The 22,437-nt window shown below is 35.6% G+C and overlaps 1 protein-coding gene across 1 annotated transcript; it reads left to right on the top strand.

Annotated features, from left to right (window-relative positions):
- The first annotated feature begins 631 nt into the window (after nt 1-631).
- Nucleotides 632-17,799, top strand: LOC131035301 (pectate lyase 1-like). Its single transcript, XM_057966976.2, has 6 exons — nt 632-1,225; nt 1,324-1,426; nt 5,458-5,471; nt 6,627-6,752; nt 16,925-17,051; nt 17,606-17,799. The coding sequence occupies exons 1-6, from the start codon at nt 632-634 to the stop codon at nt 17,797-17,799; spliced, it is 1,158 nt and encodes a 385-aa protein (XP_057822959.2).
- Nucleotides 17,800-22,437: the final 4,638 nt, after the last annotated feature.

Below are 22,437 nucleotides of genomic sequence, written 5' to 3'. Positions count from 1 at the left end.
TTATAAAGTCACGAATATTTTGACAAACGATGATATGGGTGGAATTCCAATGACATTGTTAGTATCAAGAAGGTTACATTTTGTGCTGGAGAAAAAATAGTGATACTAGAAAGAACCACGAAGCGTATCCGGCTGTTAGAGAGGTGGCAAGATTATATATTCAATTTTCAATTGGATTGGATGGGGTAGGATTATATCTAACTGGATGACCAACTCTATCTATGCAATACAATATTGAATAGTTGTGAACAGAGAAGAATTATTCAATAAATTATACAATGTTTTAAAGTTAGAAATTCATGTTTAATATTTACTCCAAACTTGATGTAAGTTGAATTCCAACGTTTTGTTTTTATTAGTATTGAGAACAAAGGAAATGATAAAATAAAGAAGCATACGACGACTAGTCAATCCTCTGTTTCGAAGCATCATTCATGATAAATAACCAATAGGACTAAGAATTATTCAGCTGGTCATGAGCTTCACACGTATTTTTGTTTGAAGCAATAGGAATAAATATACAACAGGTACCAGTCAAAACATTATTGTTGCCAAGTACATATTATCAATGGCTGCCTGAGGGTGGATGCAGTTCCTTTTTATTTTTCTTTCCCTTTCATTGTCTTCTTCAATGTCTTACAACCCTATTGATAAGTGCTGGAGAAGAGATCCAAATTGGGCACAAAACAGAATGAAGCTTGCGGATTGTGCTGTGGGCTTCGGCAGTGCAGCCAAGGGAGGCAATGGAGGAAAGATGTATACAGTCATCAGTCCTGGTTACAATGCTGTAAATCCCTCACCTGGGACTCTCAGATACGGAGTTACTCGCAGTGGTTCTCTCTGGATAGTTTTTGCCAGTGATATGGAGATAAAGCTTCAGATGCCCCTCTTTTTCACAATCCGCAAGACTATCGACGCAAGGGGCTCAAATGTTTACATCGGGAATGGGCCTTGCATTACCCTTGTGAATGTGAGCAACGTTATCATTCACGGATTGAACATCCATGACTATCAGCCATCTAAACCAGGCAAGATTTTGCTCTCTGAGGGTACGCAGACCGAGGAAATCGAAACACAAGATGGAGATGGTATTTCAGTTCGCAATTCCCGAGACGTTTGGATCGATCATAACACATTAGTCAGTTGCTCAGATGGACTAGTTGATGTTACGCTTGCCTCCACTGCAGTTACCATTTCAAACAACCGTTTCTCTTACCATGACAAGGTAACAATGCGAAGTCCTCATAGAATAAATTGCTTGTTACATATTAGATTTTGTATATACATGAGTGAGGATTCTTATGTACACAATCAACCTATCAGGTGATGCTTTTGGGCCATAGTGATGATTATACAGCCGATAAAGCCATGAAGGTCACAGTGGCGTTCAACCACTTTGGGCCTGGCCTCACTGAACGAATGCCAAGTTAATTACAATTCAACTTGAAGCTCCTTTACTGCCTAATTTGTTGTTATTTACCTTAATCCAGTCGTTGGCCATTGGGATGAAGTGTTGATAAGTGATGCTGCTCTAGCATGCAGCTCCATGCAACTCCAGTTTGGACATGAAGCTATCCATTCATCACCATGCATAAGCTATTTTTAGTTAATAGTTTTTTTTGTTTATTCATGCAAATAAAGCATGTACTCCAGCATGCATGAATCCTTAGGACTATTTTTAGTTTTGCTTTTTGCATGAGTTTGTTTTTAGTAAATAAAGCATGTTGTGCATGCACTTATTGTATTCTTAATTTAGGGAGTAGTTTTCCTTTTTTAGTTTGAGAGCCTTAGTAGCTTTCCATGCAAAGCTAGGAATATATTTAGAACTGCAGTTATTATTTATTCTTCTAGACTGCAAATTCTTTATATATACAGCCTCTATGTAATTTTTTAATTAAGCTTCAATAAAGATATTGGTGTTTTTCTTCTTTTTGCTGTTATTGTTTGCTAATCAGTTGGTTCAGAGAGGATAGGTCAGGTTCAAAATTCTACAAGTGGTATCAGAGCAGGTAAAATTGTTTTGGGTTAAAGTTTTATTATTGGAATTTCGCCAAAGTTAATCATGTCAAATTCTAACCATATGCCCATTCCAGAATTTGATGGGAATGATCATGATTATTGGTGCATTAAGATGCTGACCTTTTTGATTGGAAAAGATTTGTGGGAGATTATTGAATCAAGTTATGAAGAGCCAACTGATTGGAATGCCCTTACAGCCAATGAAAGAACAACAAGAAAGGAAGCAAGGAAAAAGAATGCTCAAGCTTTGTTTCACATTCAGATAGCTCTTGATAAGAGCTTATTTCCAAGAATATCAGGAGCAACAACTGCCAAAGATGCCTGGAAGACTCTACAAGAAGCTTACCAGGGTAGTGATCAAGTTAAAGTGGTCAAGCTTCAGACATTGAAGTGAGAGTTCGAGAATTTGAAGATGCAAGAAGCTGAAAGTATAATTGATTATTGTGTCAGAGTCAAAGATGTAGTCAATAAAATGGCTACACTTGGAGAAATTGTAAGCAATGAAGTTTTGATTAAAAAGGTGTTGAGATCTTTGACACCCAGATGGAATCATGTAGCAATAATCATAGAAGAAAGCAAGGATTTGACAAAACTACAGTTTGATCAACTAGTTGGATCCCTAATGTCTCATGAAGAAAGATTGAAAGATTCTTTTGAAGGTGTAGAGAAAGCGTTTTCCTCTAAATTGCTAATCACAAAAGATGAAGATACAAGCAGCAGTAGTGCCAAAATCAGTCAAGGCCAAGGTAAAGGGCAAAGCCAAAATTCTTCAAGAGGTAGAGGAAGAGGTGGCTCAAGAGGAAGTGGTGGTTTCAGAGGAAGAGGTAGAGGCATATTTGATAAGAGAAATGTTCAATGTTACCATTGTAACAGGTATGGCCACTTTGAAAGAGAATGCAAATTGAAAGAAGGTAAAAGTGCTAACTATGCTCAAGAAAGTAGTGACAATCCTCCTGATCACTTATTTTTATCTTTTGCCAAGGGTGAAAATACTAGTAAAGATGTTTGGTACCTAGATTCTGGATGCTCTAACCATATGACATGGAATGAGAAGTTGTTCTCAACAAAGGATGGAAGTTTCAAATCCAAGATCCAGCTTAGTGATGATAAATCATTGGAGGTTGCTGCCAAAGGAGCTATGGAGGTCCAAACAAAAGAAGGTATAAAGAGTATTCATGATATTTATTATACTCCACAATTGAAGCACAATTTGTTAAGTGTTGGGCAGCTATGTGAGAAAAATTATAAAGTAGTCTTTGAGAATAAGACTTATACTATCTATGATAAGAATAAGGATAATAGGGTGATCACTGTTGTTCCTATGACAAGAAATAGGATGTTCCCCTTGAGGTTTGGTGAACATAACAACAGTTTGGCAAATATGGCTTATGAGGATTCAAGTTGGTTATGGCATCTCAGGTATGGGCATTTAAATTTTCATAGTTTGAATTTTCTAACCTCACATGCATTAGTTTCTGGTTTGCCCAAGGTTGAGGAACACAAGGAGGTTTGTGAAGGTTGTGCTAAAGGAAAGCATGCAAGAGAAAAGTTTCCAAAGGGCAATGCATGGAGGGCTCATCACCCACTTCAGCTTGTTCATTCGGATATATGTGGTCCTATGCAGACTAAGAGTTTGGGTAAGTCATCATATTTCATTACTTTTATTGATGATTACTCACGAAATTGTTGGGTATATTTTTTGAAGGCCAAAGATGAAGCCTTGGATACATTCTAGAAGTTTAAAGCCCTTGTGGAAAATGAGAAAGGGTGCAAGATCAAATGTTTAAGGACTGATCGTGGAGGAGAGTTTTGCTCAAAGGCTTTCCAAAGTTATTGTGATTTTAATGGCATCAAGAGGCAACTTACTATTGCATACACACCTCAACAGAATAGAGTAGCTAAAAGGAAGAATCGTACTGTGGTTGAAATGGCAAGGTGCATGTTACAAACCAAGGGATTGAGCAATTCTTGTTGGGGAGATGGAGTTGCTACAACGGTGTACATCCTCAACCGTAGCCCCACCAGTGCACTAGAAAAGATGACTCCTTATGAAGCTTGGTATGATAAAAGGCCTAATGTTAATCATTTCAAAGTTTTTGGTTGTTTGGCTTATGTGCATGTACCTGATCAAAATAGATAGAAGTTAGATGCAAAGAGTGAGTCATGTATTTTTATTGGGTATAGTGAGAAAAGCAAGGCTTATAGATTGTATAATCCCCTCACTAACAAGCTTATTGTCTCAAGAGATGTGATTTTTGATGAAGGGGGAGTTAATGGTCATAAAAAAGGCCATGTTGAGAAGCCAAAATCTATTTTGAATGATGATATAATTGCTGATATTGATCATGAGCAGCCAACTAATGTTTCTATATCTAGTGGTTTAACTCCACCAAGCAATCCTTCATCAAGTTCTTTAGTACCAAGTTCAAGTCCAGCTTCTTCTCCAAGTTCTACAAGGAAAGTAAGGAGATTGAGTGATATCCACCAGAGGAGTGGAAATCAAGTACATGAAGAAAACCCAGTAGGTGAAACAGTGAATTTTGCTTTATTAGCCAAGGTTGATTTTGAACCATCATGTTTTGAAGATGCATGTACTAATGAGGTTTGGGTGAAAGTCATGGAAAAAGAGATGGATTCCATTCACAGGAATGACACTTGGGAGTTAATAGAACTTCCACATGACAATAAAAGGATTGGCACCAAATGGGTCTAGAAGACCAAGTTTAACAATGATGGGAGTGTTGAAAGACACAAGGCAAGATTAGTTGCTAAAGGCTTCACACAAAAGTATGGAATTGATTATGAAGAGACATTTGCAACAATAGCAAGACAAGAGATCATAAGAATGCTGATTTCATTAGCAGCTCAGAAGAAGTGGAGCATACATCATATGGACGTGAAAAGTGCCTTCTTGAATGGGTACTTAGAAGAGGAAGTGTATGTGGAGCAGCCACAAGGTTTTGAAGTGGAAGGAAAAGACAATTATGTGTACAAGTTGAAGAAGGCTTTGTATGGCCTCAAGCAAGTACCAAGAGCGTGGTATGCCAAGATTGATGGATATTTTCAGGAGAATGGCTTCCAGAGAAGTAAGAGTGATCCTACCCTTTACTACAAACAAGAAGGTACTGATATTCTCATCATAAGTTTGTATGTTGATGATCTTTTGTATATGGGTAGTAGTTCTAAGATGAAAGATGAATTCAAAGTTGCTATGATGAAAGAATTTGATATGAAAGATCTTGGTCTAATGAAATATTTTCTAGGAATGGAGGTTTATCAAAGTAAGGATGAGATTTTCATTTGTCAAACAAAGTATGCACAGGATATGTTGAAGAAATTTAATATGACTGATTGTAACCCTGCCTCCACTCCAAGTGCTCATGGAGATTTGTTATGTAGAGATGATGGTGCTGATTTAGTTGATGAGACAACTTACAGAAGTATTGTGGGGAGCTTAATGTTTCTAATCCACACGAGGCTTGATATTGCCTATTTAGTTTCACTTGTTTCAAGGTATATGACAAATCCATCTGAAATACATATGAAGGCAGCCAAGAGGATTTTGAGGTATGTGAAAGGGAATTCATGTTTTGGTATTCATTACTACTCTTTTGAAAAGTTCAATCTTGTAGGCTTTAGTGATTCAGATTGGGGAGGTAGTATGGATGACCGTAAATCTACATCTGGAAATTGTTTTTCTTTTGGTTCTGGTTTGATTACCTGGAGCTTGAAAAAGAAAAGTATTGTTGCCCTCTCATCTACAGAAGCAGAGTTTGTTGCAATTACCTCAACAGGTACACAAGCCCTTTGGCTCAGAAAAGTTTTGGAAGAAATTGGAGAAAAACAAATTCAGCCTACAGTAATTTATTGTGACAATGTGAGTGCCATCAAGTTAGCTAAGAATCTGGTTCATCACAGCAGAACTAAGTATTTTGATTTGAAATATCACTTCATACGAGATTTGGTGCAAAAGAAGGATGTCGAATTGAAGCACATCAACAGCCAAGATCAGCTAGTAGATATATTCACCAAAGCGGTTGCGAAAGCTCAGTTTATAGCACTACGAGATAAGATTGTAAGCCCTCTCAGCATCAAGGGGAAGTATGTTGATAAGTGATGCTTCTCTAGCATGCAGCTCCATGCAACTCCAGTTTGGACATGAAGCTATCCATTCATCACCATGCATAAGCTATTTTTAGTTAATAGTTTTTTTTGTTTATTCATGCAAATAAAGCATGTACTCCAGCATGCATGAATCCTTAGGACTATTTTTAGTTTTGGTCTTTGCATGAGTTTGTTTTTAGTAAATAAAGCATGTTGTGCATGCACTTATTGTATTCTTAATTTAGGGAGGAGTTTTCTTTTTTTAGTTTGAGAGCCTTAGTAGCTTTCCATGCAAAGCTAGGAATATATTTAGAACTGCACTTATTATTTATTCTTCTAGACTGCAAATTCTTTATATATACATCCTCTATGTAATTTTTTAATTAAGCTTCAATAAAGATATTGGTGTTTTTCTTCTTTTTGCTGTTATTGTTTGCTAATCAGTTGGTTCAGAGAGGATAGGTCAGGTTCAAAATTCTACATGAAGCAGGTGCAGACATGAGTATGTGCATGTTGCTAATAACAACTACGAACCATCGGGAACATATGCAATTGGAGGGAGTGCAGATCCCATTATCAAAAGCGAAGGAAATCTCTTTGTTGCTCCGAATGAGGAGAACAATAAACAGGTGATGTGGTGTCAGAACCCAAATGGAACAAGTTGGCTCTAGAAGTCTGTGAGAGATACTTTTGCAAATGGAGCGTACTTCCTTCCATCTGGCAAAGGAAAAGCACTTCCCAATTACAATTCTGGACAGAATTTCAAAGTTTTCTTAGGGCCACTTGTTCTCATATTGACCAAGACTGCAGGAACTCTATCCTGCAATTCCAATCATCCTTGTTTATAATTGTTTCCATTGAAACAAATGTCCAGATTATTTATATGGCACATTAAATAGCATTGTTCTTCCTTGTCCGTTGATAGTAATCCCATAAAATGGTCTATGTGCGTCCATCTTCAAGTCTTGTAAAAATTAATAAGCACTATATACAAGATGAAGAATACTATGTATGGACCCACATAACGAAATAATCCCAAAAATATAATCGGTGTATCTTTAGATGGTGTTTTTAAATTTAGTTTCTTAAATCTATCTAGTATGTATGAACATAAATATTTATACAAACATACATGTTTTTAACAAGATTAAAAATATCAATTTTCTTATACATAAGCTCTAACAAGTTGACAATGATTAATTAAAAAAATAAATTTACAATAAAGACTTAATATATACATGCACACATATATATTCAAAAATTCAAATGATGTCTTATTATATACAAGAAAAATAATCATTTGCATAACTCGTGGTAATGTAAATTTGAGGATGGGTAACCTCATTGTTGCACTTCACTTAGAAGAGATGAGAAGTTCAAGTCCATGAATATTGGCTCCCAAGATTCATTGCATTTCTAGACAAGATCAAAATAAGTACCCAGAAGTGGTAAATAGAAGGATAAGTATAAAGGACACCCTAAGATCGCTAAAAAGAGAAGAGTATTGTGTTGAAATTATGATAAAAGAGAGCATATGAAGAAATAATGTAAATTTAAGGAAAGAAAATGTTGATTGCTCCATGAAAAAATCATTTATTGACGATTTTGGTGCTTTATAGTTTATTTTAGCTAACACTATTAGTAATGGTTCTTAGCATATTGATCCAAGTTGTTCCTACCATGTAACTCCTTACAAGGAGTGGTTTGCTCCTTACAAATAATATGATGGGAAAGAGGTTTTTATTCGGGAAATCAATATGAAGAAGATTACTGGTAAGGTAAAGGTAAAAAAAAATTAGTGCTGGGAAGATAAAAAATCTTGATGATATTTATTATATTTTAGAACTTGTGAGAAACATTCATTTTGTATCCAAGCTAAATAATTCTAGAATACATGTGACATTTGAAAAGTTGAATTGCAAGTTTTTAAGAGAAATTTTAGTTATTGCTAAAGGGTCTTGAATAAAGACTTTTTTCAGGCTAAATTTATCCATATTTTTTCATCTCTACCAATGTTACTAGCACTGAAATGCATTTATGTCATGGCATCATAGATTTGGCCACATTAGAGAAAAATATCTTAAGACCATTCTAAATATAAAGTTAACTGATTGTATTTCTTATTATTTAGTTTTAAAAGTAATATATATGACCATTGTGTGCTTGGTAAAAAGAATATATTATTATATCTAAAGGAGATTATAAAGCAAAGACACCGTCAAATATTATTGATTTGAATGTATTTGGTCCAATGAACGATGATTCTTAAGGTAAATCTCAATTTTATGTTTCCTTCATCTATGGTGTCTCAATATACACTTGGACTTATTTAAAACTTTCTAAATCTGAAGGTTTCACTATGTTAAAGGAATTTAAGGCCTTAGTTAAGAACCAATGAGATTATAAGATAAAACTATTGATATTTGACAATGGGGGTGAAAATTATTCTAGGGAATTTGATGATTATTTAGGCATGTAGGTATTATTTGGTAGAACAATGCTCCATATACTCTTGATCAAGATATAGTGACTGAAAGAAGAAGTGAACCTTAATCGAAAGAGCTAGGAGCATGTGAATTGGTGCTAATATTGATAGATTCTTTTGGGTAGAAGTTATTGGTATTCATTATTATTTAATTAATAGATCTCCTTGTTAAACTGTTATCAACAAAATCGATTATGAACTTTGGATGGGTAGAAAGACTTCAACTTCACACTTAAGGGTCTTTGGTTGTGATGATTTTGTTGAAGAGATCTTTCTATTGTTTGAAATAGTCACCCAAGATGTTGTACCAAATGTTTCATGACTTTGCATTGTAGATGGGTTATATGAGGATGGAGGAAGGACATTTTGGCTATATTAATATTGTTGCTACTCAAATACTAATCATTGTATTATATATTGATGACGTGTTCTTTATTGATAACACCAAGATGATGATTAGAGAACTGAAGACTTATCTTTTTGACACATAATTTTTGTATGGAGATACATGGATATCATATTCATAGAAACCTATAGTTAATAAAAAATAAGTATTCTAACCCAATTTTACATACGTTTAACATGCATGAATATAATCTAGATAGTAGTCCATTTCTGGTTGGTAGTAAGCTGATTTTAGACACATGTCTTGGTACTAGTAACTATGTGTCATTGGTAGTTTGATGAATTCAATTGATTGCACTAGACTAGATTTAGCCTAAGCAATGAGAGATCTAAGAAGGTTTATGTGTAATCATGGTAGAGAGCCTTAGATCATTTACTAAGAGGGTGTTTAGATATTCATGAGATACTTTTGATTATGATTTGGTTTATCATTGTGGAGATGATATGAAAAATCATTGGACATACATGGGTTTGTTAATGTCAATTGGATAGGTAAATGAGATAGTCAAAAGTCCATTAGTTCCAATTCAATTATTGTGTTTGACAGATTTGTTAGTTGTAGGAGTAAGAGGAAGCCCACAATTTCTTTCTCCACTACTGAAGTAGAGCATATGGCTATTACACATGCTTCTTAGGAATTAGTTTGTTTAAAGAGACTTTGTCTTGGCATTGGTTTTAGTTTCATGATTGTGAGGATCATATGTGATAGTAAATGTGCTATTCTTTTGGCCAAGAATCCAAGTATCATGCTTGTACTAAGCATGTTGATGTTCAATATCACTTTCTGCAAGAAATGGTTGAGAATGGTAAGATATTGATTAAGAGTTTTGGCACTTTTTTGTAAATTCTCTTGCAAAGTTAGTTACCACAAAAAGGATCTCTCAGTGCACAAATTCCATGGGCCTTGATCATTGTACTTAATTTTATTATTTTGTGTATCTCTTAGATATAATTGGAATGTATAATTTTAAATAGTATAATGTTAGGATAACATGACATTAACCTTATAAATTATATGCCATTCATATACATTCATGTTCCTTAGAAAGCATTCCATAGGATATGAACAAAAATTTTAATATTTATCATTTATGGCTAAGTTTAACTACATTTTCAAGATGTGAACATGTGTGATGATAAGGATATGTCAATTTAGATAAAATTAAATGATTTAGGCATCAAAATTATGTCATGAAGGGTAATCCTTTGGGTGCTCAAGATTGGGATTAGAAAGGTTGTCTATTGGGTGATGCAAAGAGTCATTGAGGAGTTATGTAGCATCCAATTGGCCAAATCTTTTAGTAGCTATGGTTTGCACACCCATGTTTGATCAATTTTAAGGAAAATGATATATTATTATATATTATGGTTTTCCACTTTCCTATGCATGGTTTTTTTCAAGTGTTTATCTACCTCTTGTTTCTAGATAATACAATTGTTTTTCCTCCCCTAGTTTGATATAAAATGGAGCCATGGCATAGTATTTTCATATTCATTATTTGCAAGTATCAAAAGTGGAACTAGGCTTGGTTGGAGAAGTGGGCTGTATTATATTATTATTATTATTATTATCTGTCTTTTGAAGATTAATAATATACTTGTCATCTTTCTAGTGTGGATTTTTTTCTCAAAAGGGTTTCTACACATAAATATGTTTTATTTGGTTGCGGAATTTTTATATGTTGTTGAATGTTGGAATCACCTGTTTATTTTAGATGTGGTAATATAATTTTTAGCTTTGTAATATTGTGATCTTTTTTCATATTATTTTCAAGAAAGGGATATTTTAATAGATGGGAGAAAAGATGAAAGGAGGAGAAAGCATTCGAAAGATTAAATAGAGGAAGCTCAAGTTTTAATCATTTCTTTGATGTACAACTATTCACACCCTATAGAGGTAAAATATTTATTTTCTCATCTATTACTTTTGCACTCTTTAAAATGGTAATGGGTCTACAAGATTAGTGGGTTTGGATGTGAACTTTTATGAATTTTTATTTGTACATGAGTATGTAGGTCTATCTTTCCTCGAAGGGAATTCTATGGTGTTGAGATATGATTTTGGGTAAAGGTGTTGTGTTGTATACATTATTATGAACATGTTCTACTATACTATTTTATTGTGTGAAATAATTATGTGGGTCGAGTCTTTGTGAGGATTGAATATATGATGCTTTACTTTTAGTAAATCATTTCTAAGGGTGCATGAGGGTTCTATTGGCTTGAGGATATGGGTAAGATCTTATAAGGTTATTTGACCATTTAAGGCTAAGTTCATAGGTATTGTCTCTTTGGTTTTTCATAGAGAATGTTTCTAATATGTAGCTAAAATACCTTTCTCCAATACCCGTTTCTCTAATTATGAACTTTAAAAATTATAGGCAAGCAAAATAAATACATATCTTGTCTCTTGTTGAATAGTCCTTTGGATTATATGAAAATAATTGAAAAAGTCATGTATGTTCTTATTAATAAATTTTAAAAAATATTTTAAAGGTAAAAATTTTCTCCTAGTTTGAAATAAAATTTCTATTAACTCTTTATATGTATGATGCTCACAAAATTGATTTCTTTGCTACATTTCTAATATATATAGTTAAACCAAGATTCTTATTAATACAAAAATATATAGATATATTATTCCTTCAGTTAATTTATTATTTGTAGTAATAGGTTGATATATAAGGATAATTATGAAATGAACTTATACAATGTATCAACATATAAGAGAAATCCTATCAACTAGATAAAAAAAAATCTTATGAAAATGGATAATGTCAAACAATATTAAATCAATAAGACAAAGTGAAAGAGTTATTAATAAGGAGAAACTGGTTAAAAATATGTCATCTACAAAGGTGTAGGAGCATAGGAAAGAAGGAAAATATGGGCATAGTAGAGACAATAAATACTACTTTCCTAGAACTGCATACCCAACTACTATAAAACATGTATTATATTTCATGACAAACATTTCAAGTAGAATAATTGTGAACTAAATTTGGAATGAACATGAGTACCATATGGCTCAAGAATGGTTTTAAAAATGACTCCCACTAAAAGTTCCTGTAGTGTCATAAAATTGTGACCCTAACAATTTTCGACCACATTAGGGTCCTCACACATGTGAGATCGAATCCTCTAGCCTTATCGGAGACCGTAGACTGCTCAACCCTTAGAATCTACTTCTTCCTTGGCCTTCGCATCACCCTGTCTATACTCTGCCCTGTAGAAAGGGGTAGGAAAGGGGCCTAGTGCCCTGTCACCCTAGGACAGGGGCGTGGCGCCCCTGTCCCTGCCCTCTTTTGGGGAGGGACCTTTCCTAAGGCATGCATTGTAGGTTGTGTAGTGAGCGAGAAACTTCCCCGATGTCAGCTTGTGATAAATATCAGTCTCATTAACCCTAATTTACATGTAATTAAGTGGCATTTTCCCTCTCTAGTTGGTAAGTTGCGAGCTGGTCAAGTTGGATAAAATTATGATTGCGCATTCAAGAGTATTCAAGCATTCAAGCATTCCTTTCCAACATTGAGCATTCTCAAGTCTCCCTTCAAGGCTAGGTGTTGCATTCAATTCAAGGATTCAACCATTGAAGAGGAGATTGATTCCAACATTAAATTCCACACAAAGAATTTCTATCAACATTGTTATCACAACCTCCCTTGAGGTGATTTACATTTCAGTCTTTCATTTACATCTACTTGCAAGTACTTTCTTTCATTACTTGGTTAATTCTAAAACTGGGGTTTGACTTAAAGGCAAACCCCCAATCCCAACCCATTTTCCTCTCTTATCTGTGTGTAGGTTGCAGGTGCCCAGCTGTACTTTCAGATTCAAGATCCATTTGCAGAGGCGGAAAAACCCTTTTTGTTTCACAGATTTTTTAGAGGACCCTGTACATCCCTGCCATGGTCCGAGCAATTTTTCCTCAAATTCGCAACGTGACTTCATCTCGACATATTACTGCCAAATCTAGGTGTACAACTTCATCCCATATTCTGATCTTATGTTATAATCAGTTCTTTGTCACTTTTGCACTACATAATTCAATCAATTCCTTTTCATTTCAAATAAGAAGAGGGGATTATCTTATCATTCCCATTTCACTCAAAATTTTATCTTCTTCTTTGAAGGTTGAATCTAGTGAATTGTCCTCTCCTTTTCCAATGTATTTGGGTGAAAAGTGTTTAAAGGGAAATCTGTAGTGAAACTCTTATCTATCCTTGGAGGGAAAGGGTAGTTTCCACTTGATCTCTCAATCACACATTTTTCACCCACCAATATACATTGACCACATTACATTTTAGTTAACCCGACGTGAAGCATGCTTTCCTTTGAAAAAAATTGCATATTTTTCAATTGCAAGTGTAAATTTTCTACAAACTTAGTGGTTAAATCATTAAAAACCCTAGTTTTTACAATTAAAATTGAACTTGTAATTTGTCAAAATTTCTTGTGGTTATCTTAGATCTGAAAATTGTTTGGTTTATCAAATTCAACTTCCTCATTGTCTTGTTCAATTTGCAAATCAAATTTACAAAATTAAGAGGTTACTTGTTAAAACCCTAATTTTGAAAAATCATCTCGAACTTATGCAAAAATTGGATTTCTATTTAATTTTCAAATTTTTGATTGTTCTCACACTTGTTTTCATTCCTACAATTCAAATTTTATTTTCCCTCCTTTTCCCTAAAATTTAAATTTTAAAATTAAGTGGTTAGGTCATAAAACCCTAATTTTCAAATTTAATTGGATTTTGTGCAAATTTCAAATCAATTTCACTCAAATTCATATTTCTAAACATTTTCCAAGGTGTCCCTATCCATTAGGTTTGACCTTTTTCAAATTTGAAATTCAATTCCTCTTTTTCTTCAAAACACTAATAGGGTCCTATTTTTACATTTGAGCCTTCATTTCACCCATCTAGAGGTTGTAAAATTCTTTAAATTATCGGGGTTAGCTTTGAAATCATCATAATATTCATCCCTAAATATTTTGAAAAAAATTGGTTAGATCATGTGTGTTCCCGCCATGGTCCTCGACTTTTTTCCCGAAATTTTGAGAGATTGTTATGACTGTAAATCGAGAAGATTGGCTGATTTTGTCAATTTTTGATCACTCTAGTATTAAAAATACCTCCAAAATTGAACATTTCAAATTTCAAGAATTTTTTAAAAATTAAGAGGTTAATTATATTCTTTTGAAATTTTTTGGATTCGATTGTGTGTATTTTTTTCTCATTAACGTTTTGAATCCCACTCTGTGATTCATCATCAAGGAGAAAAAAATTCCAAAGATATGAGATTAAGTGGTATTCCCTTGGACCCTAATTTTAAAAATTATGATTTTAAAATTAAGTGGTATTCCCTTGGCCCTAATTTTAAAATTCCAATATCTTTTTATTTTTGGAAATTGTGTCATCCTCTTCTTCCAATATAGTTCAAATTGTTTAATCAGTATTTTCTTAAATTTTGCATAAATCAACTTTGTAAGCTTTTCTCCAAAATTCAAAATTCAAATTTTCCCTCTAATGCATGAGTTTTACCACTATTAGTCTTGTTTATGGTAAAAATGGAAACAACAATATTGAAAGACTGAATAGATTCAACCACAAAACCCTAGCCTAACAACAACAAAGATCCACCATAAAATATGAATATTACTTAAGACAATGCAAAACAAATTAAATCACAAAGATTATACCATCACATGTCCAATAGGGTTTGGATCTCCATTCTTCCTATCTCCATTGATCTTGCTTGATATATTTGCTCTCAGATTTTATGTGTGCACAAGAGCTCAACAAAGAACGTAAATGTGGTTGATAGCTAGATCGCATATGAAAGTTTGAATGCTAGAATGCTTAGGAGTTGAATTAGTTGAATTAAATAGAAGTTGAATAGAAGGAAGAATCTCCTTATATAGAAGACACTGTAGGAAATGAAGGGATAAGATTGAGAGGTGTAAAATATAATTGGTCGGCTAGGATTAGAGGGTAGGTAGAGAAAATAAGAAAATAATGAGAGGGTAGGTATTGTATGAATTAAGAGATGAATGGCATGTGTCATGGGTAGAAAAGGCTAATGAATTAATTAAATAAATAAAGATTCATTTAATTAATAGAGGAAGTGGGATTGATTAAATAAATAAGTATTTATTTAATTTAGGAAAAAGGATAATTTAAATAAATAAATGTATTTATTTAAATGAGAAATAAGGATAGAAGAGGATAAATGAATTAATTAAATAAACAAAGATTTATTCAATTAATAGAAGAATTAGGCTTAAATAATTAAATAAATAAAATATTTATTTATTTAGATAGGACAATTCTAGGTGTCTACATTTTGCCCCTCTTTCAGACAATGCGGCTTATCGTGTTGTTTCAAAGAAGATAAGATGAACTGATACAAAGTTTTCCCAAGATGGGAATGATATGTTCCCTTGACAGATTAGATGAAAATATCTAACTAGATTGTAGACAATCTCTCGATAAGAGAGAAAGGTTAGAAAGGACTGAAAAGATAGGATAGAGTGACAAAGTCATGGGATAAAGGAGACTGACATGGGAGATTAGGGCTAGGGTAGTCTATAAGATAGACTATGAGAGAGAACATCCTCGTTGTCATCCACACACCTAAGAGATCAGAGTGTAGATAGAGCAAAGAGTAGTTAGCAGTGATGGCATTGGTTCATAGATTTGATCACGATCATCGATTTTAGAGGCTAGAAGATGTAGGAGAGCCAGTGAGTAGCACAAAAGCTCCTTGTACTTTGTTGCATTAATTGTTGTCATAAATGCATGTTAGGTAGGTCAAGAAAAAATGTCAAGTAGGTCAAAATATGGGAAGGTGTGTCTATGTTTGTGCCAGGTTCATCTGGGTAGGCTAGGCACAACTGTGTTGGTGCTAGGCGTGTCTATGATTTCAGTAGCGTCCGTGTTCAATGTGATTGTGTCTGCAAAGTGCAAGTGTGTTTATGTAGGAAAAGTGTGTCTGTGTAGAGAAAAGGCATGCCTATGTGATTCAGGCACATCTATGTAGAGAAGGCGCGTTTATGATGTATGCAAGCACGTTTTTCTCATGAATGCACATTTATCTCTTCAAGGTCAAATCAACAGTTCTATGATAAACATACGTTGTCAATTGGATAAGCTACTAAGAGGATACACTCAAGAAGGTTCTCTAGGGAAGACTAGGATAGTAGATAGGGCTAGGATTGACAATTCTATGATATAACATACATTACCAATCAGGAAACTACTCAAGAGGATATACTCAAGCAGAAGCCCTAGGATAAGATAAAGTGAGGCACTTTGTGATGAACAGGGAGTACCATAGAAATTGGCAATTCTATGATAGAACATATGTTAATTGGATTAGGCTAAAATTGACAATTTTGTGATAGAACATACGTTGTCAATTGGATAAGCTACTCAAGAGGATGCACTCAAGTAGGTGCCCTAAAGGATAGGATAAAAGCAACACTTTATGATGAACAGGGAGCACCACTAGGATAAAAAAACAACACTTTGTGATGAATAGGGAGCACCACTAGGATTAACACATTTGATTTGCTTGACTATAGGAGGACCTACCGATGCTGGAGTCACGGGAAAGATTCCCTTCGACTTAGAGTTTGCAACAAGAGCTGACATTCGAGGATAGAGAAGCAATAGAGGCTATGGGCCTCTGATATATTATATATGTGTTTGAGTTTCAGGTGAACATGGGATTGTTGACTGCATTAGCTGAGAGATGGCACTCAGAGACATGCACGTTTCATTTTCCGATGGGTGAGATGACAGTCACCTTAGAGGATGTATACATGATACTGAGGATACCGATCAATGGGGATTTAGTTCCTTACGTTCGAGAGGGAGACATGGATGTACTGAGATGAGTGTTTCAGGATCCAGGACTAGAGATGAGGCCAAGACATGTGTCTTGGGACACCATTACAGTGACAGGATTGGCGCTACCAACAATGCTAGCAGGAGTGATCAGTGGGTTCCTATGTCTGGACAGGGTGACAAGAGGTTTGGCTATGGGATGGGGGAGGACACTAGAGACATTGGTGACTGAGCACACCAGGTTTGCATGGGGACCGTGTTTGCTGGTACACTTGTATTATGAGCTGCATTAGTTTGTATATCATGGATCACTAGGATTGGGATGCAGAGTGACATTGTTGCAGGTATGGGCAAATGAGCATCTACTGGTTACATGTCTGATACATTTTAGAGGCAAACGACATGGGCGTAGCTATGTACATTTATATGATATTAGTACATCACAACCACGGATTAGGAGACTGGAGTATTGGCACTAGGTGATTGACGAGATAGACAGTGTGCTATGGAGGCCGTACCGGGACTGTGAGGAGTGGGAGGGTGACACAGTGGAGCTACCATATGTATTCTGAAGTAGCTATTTGATAGGGAGGATGATGTATATAATTGAGTGGAAATTGATTGACATTGTATGCATGTAGTTTGGCAGGATACAGTGGATGCCACGAGGTCAGGGATGTATGCACGGACAATGAGGGATTAGGTGCATTTGGGTCCATTATTGTCTTATGATCAAGCAGTGACACAACTGTTGGAGATAGTTCCCATGCCTTGGGACATTTATGTAGATGTAGAGGATGCAGGGATGGAAGTAGATTATACTTCATATTGGGAAGAGCATCTATTTCCACGACTGATGGATCCAGGGGAGCTGATAGAGGGAGACGGTGGATGTGATGGAGATGATAGTGGGGATGGCAGAGGTAGAGGATGATGGCAGAGGCGGGGCACAATGGTAGAGAGGAGAGTGGCTTAGAGGAGAGAGGGCGCAGAGGAGAGATAGATGCATGTAGTGAGGGGTAGAGGTGGATTTCCATTACAGGTGCTAGCAACACAGGTTCCTAGACAGGTACAGGTTCCCAGACAGGTACAGGGATGAGGATAGGGAAAGGAGCAACCACAAGGACAGGATGAGGGGAGAGAGGAGGAGGATGAGATGTTATCCTTGAGGGAGATCTGCTAGGGACAAAGAGATGAGATCTAGGATCTAGAGAGGGATATATCTAGACTCAAGAGACAGTCGAGGGACACTGAGCGAGAGAGGGATTACGCTATTCAACACTATACAGAGGGTGAGACAACACTGAGGGTAGGGAGGCAGGTAGCAGAGGACACAGGGGCCTGATACGCCTATGTTCTGCCGGTAGGGGAGGAGATAGCTTATTGGCGAGACTTGTACTATGGAGTGGTGCCACCAGATCATTAGACTAGGAGCTTCTAAAGACCATCGCGGACTATGACAACCTTTCGAGGGAGAGACATGAGACAAGCGTCTAGCGGTGGGGTCATGGGTTCTCCACCACCACCAGATAGAGGGGGCAGGAGAGATGATCCTGGGGTGGGTCCTTCAAGGGCTCAGACTCCATCGAGGCTAGTTGGCTCTGATAGAGGGAGTTCATCATAGCCTTACAGGGCTCCCTATGTATCATTTTTGTACCATTTTTGTATGATGATGTAGACACCTTTGGGTTATTGTATTCATATGTATTTTGACATCGTTTTATCATGACACTTAGGATTTTTGAGATATATATATGAGATGATTCATGTTTGCGGCAACTATATGTATGTGTACCTATGTGATACTTATGATATGGATGCAAATATGCACATGATGAAATGCAATATTTTTTTTATGTCATGCATGATGCAAATGTGAATGTATGAAATGTAAATAAATATGACAATGCAAATAACTATATATACAATGAGAATGTAAAATATGCTAACATCTGTTATGTGTAAGATGTGGTGTAATTGTGATATCTATATGTATGTATGAAATTCTAATATGTGATAATGTAGGTGCAAACTACATGAAATGCAAAATATCTTTGGCGTGTCATTATACTCAGTCATTGTGATAATAGGCTACACAGACTCAAGAAGGACGATGGAGGTCAATCAAGAAAGGGGGGTGAAAGATAGAAGATATGATAGTGAAAGAGATTCTTGTGCTATTATCATCATTGAGTTTTATTATGGCAAATGGGTTATGACAATCGAGGTATATGTTCGACCCAAAAAGTCATTGTACCCGTTTGCGTGGAGATCAGATAGTCACAAACAAGGAATGCCCCAGTTCACACTAGACTCATAGTATCCTCATATCCTTGGACAAGTCATATAATTACTAAGACACAATCCATAGACAACAATGAAAAATAGGTGACGATACCCCATCCTTGCCTTTCTAGTCAAAGACATCCTGGAGATAAAATCTCTAGTCAAAGACATCCTAGAAAAGCTAAAAGACATGTCACCAAATGATAAAATCAAAAGAAAACCAAGACTCGACACCAACATCCACTGTAGTCCTCAAGTTTAGTGTCTCTTGTCACTTGTATAAGTCTATTTGATTGTGGTCACAATGTTTACTTTCACAAAAGGATAGATAGCACTGAACCATAATATTGTCTGAGTTTGTTGAAAGATTTTATTTGTTGAAGTTTGTTGTTGTTGTGTCTCGTGACTAAATCCATGAAACTGATACTTTATTGCATGGAAGATGAAACTTTATTGCGGATCGACGATGTAAATGTTGCTTTATTGTGGATTGTGTGCAGATAGACTTAAGAAAACTAGAAGAAACTATACTCGTTAGAACGTGTTATGCTCTTAGTTCCACACCCATCACTAGATGTGGGATTTTCCTTAGCCATAGATAGGAGTTGATTTATAATGGATGGAAAGGGGTGAAAAAGAGGGATTATCATGAATGGTTAACCAATCTTGGGTAGATCAATAACAAGCCATGATGAGAATGGGTAAGTTTATTATGAATGGATAGGTTATGAGTGTGTGCAAAGAGTGAAAGGATGAGAGTGAATCCTGAAGGAGGGAGGAACAATGTCTCTACACATGGAGCTGGTGACCCGGTTTTCACCATGGTAATTGCCCAGGGCACCACTGAAGTGTTTTTCACTGTTGGACGAATTTATTTCTCTTGTTTTTTTTTGTATTTTTGAATTTTTTGATTTTTTTGTATTTTTGAATTTTTTTGATTTTTTTGTATTTTTTAATTTGAATATTCCAAAGAGCTATGTGTAAAACCCATGAAGGTGTATGTTGTTGATAGGATCCTCCAAACATTCTCCTTCTAGTGTCGAAAGATGATATGCACCTGATCCATAGACTACGATGATGACATAGGGAGCAAGCCGATTTGGTTCGAATTTTCCCTTCTTCTCTCTATCTTGCCAATTTTAGGATTTTCTTTGAGAACTAACTCACCTACCTCAAATGTGCGAGGCTTTACCTTGTGATTGTAGGTGCATTGTTTCTTGACTGAATGATGTGTATTTCGAGTGACTATCTTCCGTGATGAAGGAATTGAGATAGAATTACTAGTGTGTGGAGTACACAGGCCTGTATGCGTGTCACCTAAAGAAGTTTGGGCATCCCTGACAACAAATTCCTTCGAGGAAGCTCCATTAAAGGTCCATGATGTATCGCCAGAAGGGAAAGGATGTGCATAATAAGTGGATGAGTGATGAAGGCTTATGATTGCGAAAAGAAGTGAAAGTAGGATAGTATGATGGAGAATTAGGATCAACAAGTATTATTTTTGACTTAAAATTTTAGAACTTTTGCCCCTAGTTATTTTGATATTAGGGGAGATCAACTCTTTCACTTTTTCTTTCATAAGAATTTTATCCTTAACCTTGATTTTTGCTGAGTTCAATAGCTTATGATTTTGATTTAGACTGAAGGACTTTTCTTTAATTTTTACTTTTGGATTTTTCTTTTCAAAGCTTGATTTTTGATCCGCAATTAGTAAGGGCTTTTTTAATTCTTGTTGATCCAAGTCTAGGAGCGGAGTGGAAATGGAATGAGTGGATAATATGGTAAAGCTATGTGAGTTCTGAAGAGGGCTGGTGATACGCTCAATAGATTCTTCGCTGGAACCACTCTTAAGGTTATTCATATCAAAAGATGCTTGCACTACTAGAAGAGATTTGCATTAAGACTTAGCAGCCACAACACTAGGTGGTTCACACTCAATTCCTTGACATTGCGACTTGTTTTTAGGTTGTTCATGTCAACTAAATGTCTTAGGAGATAGTGGGACTTGATCAACATGAAAGATATACTCACCACATCCCATGTCTTTAATCTTGAACTTTTCTTTGATCTCTGCTTATTTTGATGTAGAAGCTTTCAAGGATTTAGGATCAATATATGTTGAAGATGGAACAACTTCTCGATTGACTGGGATTGTTATTTTTGATCTTGACTATAGATTGTTGCAATATATGAATGAATTCGGATCACCTTTGATGGTCACTTCAACTCCATTATGTGGAAACTTGATACATCGATGATATGTTGAGTGAACAACTCTCATTTTATGAATCCATGGGCATCCCAAGAGTATGTTGTATGTGAGATCTAGATCAAGGAATTGAAAAACCACATCCTTCATTGCTGGCCCAACTTTCAGAGGTAAAGTGACAGTGCCTTTGGATGAATGTTCTTCATCATCATATGCCTTGATGGTGATTGCATGTGTAGAATTCAAAGCCTTTTCAAAATATCCCAATTGCTTAAGAGTATTCAATGTACAAATGTTCAGACCGGATCCTCCATCTATTAGAACTTGTTTTATTCAATGTTTATGTAGGAAGGCTTCAATGTGTAGAGGTGTATAATGCAGTTGGCTTATAGAGGCACCATCAACTTCTGTGAATGTAAGGCAATGTGGAGCGGAAAGGTATCCCACCATGGCTTGAAATTGGTCCATGTTCAGATCAGTGGGGATAAAAGTGTCTTTCAAAGTTTTGTCAAGAATAGCCTTATGTGTGGGGGATATATGTAAAAGCTCAAGGATGGAGATAAGCACGGGCATCCTCCCTAACTGTTCTACCAGATCATACTCAGGCTTGGTTGATGAGGAAGCAGTGGTTTTAGCTGGAGCACCTTGCAAAGTGACCTTACCTCGATGGGTTGTGACATTACATTTGGAGGTAGATTCAAAAGAAGGTCCAATTCTTTTTAGGACAACTTTGAGTCTTTGGGTATAATTTTTAGGCTTTTTTTCCTTTATGATAATAGTAGAGACATAATTGTCCATCGAAATGTGATTAATAGTTGAATCATAGTTATAGGATGCTTTGGTATAGTTAGTCTGCTCATCTATGGCTTTGGCTTTTCCCTTGTCATGTTTAGGGAATGGCTCCTTAAACATCTCATGTTCTTGATTGGATTAATGTCCTTCAATCTGAATGTCACCTCTATCAATAAGATCTTGTATAATGTTCTTGAGCTGATGACAATTTCCTATTTATGTCCCTTGCTCTTGTGATACTCACAATATTCACCATCATTCCACCAATTTGGTTTGACCTTTGGT

This window comes from Cryptomeria japonica, chromosome 5 (assembly GCF_030272615.1).
Source record: "Cryptomeria japonica chromosome 5, Sugi_1.0, whole genome shotgun sequence".
Lineage (NCBI taxonomy): Eukaryota > Viridiplantae > Streptophyta > Pinopsida > Cupressales > Cupressaceae > Cryptomeria > Cryptomeria japonica.
Note: the sequence above shows the minus strand (reverse complement) of the source record. Positions and strands in the feature narration are given on the sequence as shown.

What these genes read in the sequence shown, in the direction of transcription:
- LOC131035301 (XM_057966976.2), top strand. Translation starts at nt 632, where the DNA reads ATGTCTTACAACCCTATTGATAAGTGCTGGAGAAGAGATCCAAATTGG. An exon ending in ATGAGGAGAACAATAAACAG is followed by an intron (nt 6,753 to 16,924) that starts GTGATGTGGTGT and finishes TGAGTGTTTCAG; the next exon opens with GATCCAGGACTAGAGATGAG. An exon ending in TCTGGACAGGGTGACAAGAG is followed by an intron (nt 17,052 to 17,605) that starts GTTTGGCTATGG and finishes ATGATCAAGCAG; the next exon opens with TGACACAACTGTTGGAGATA.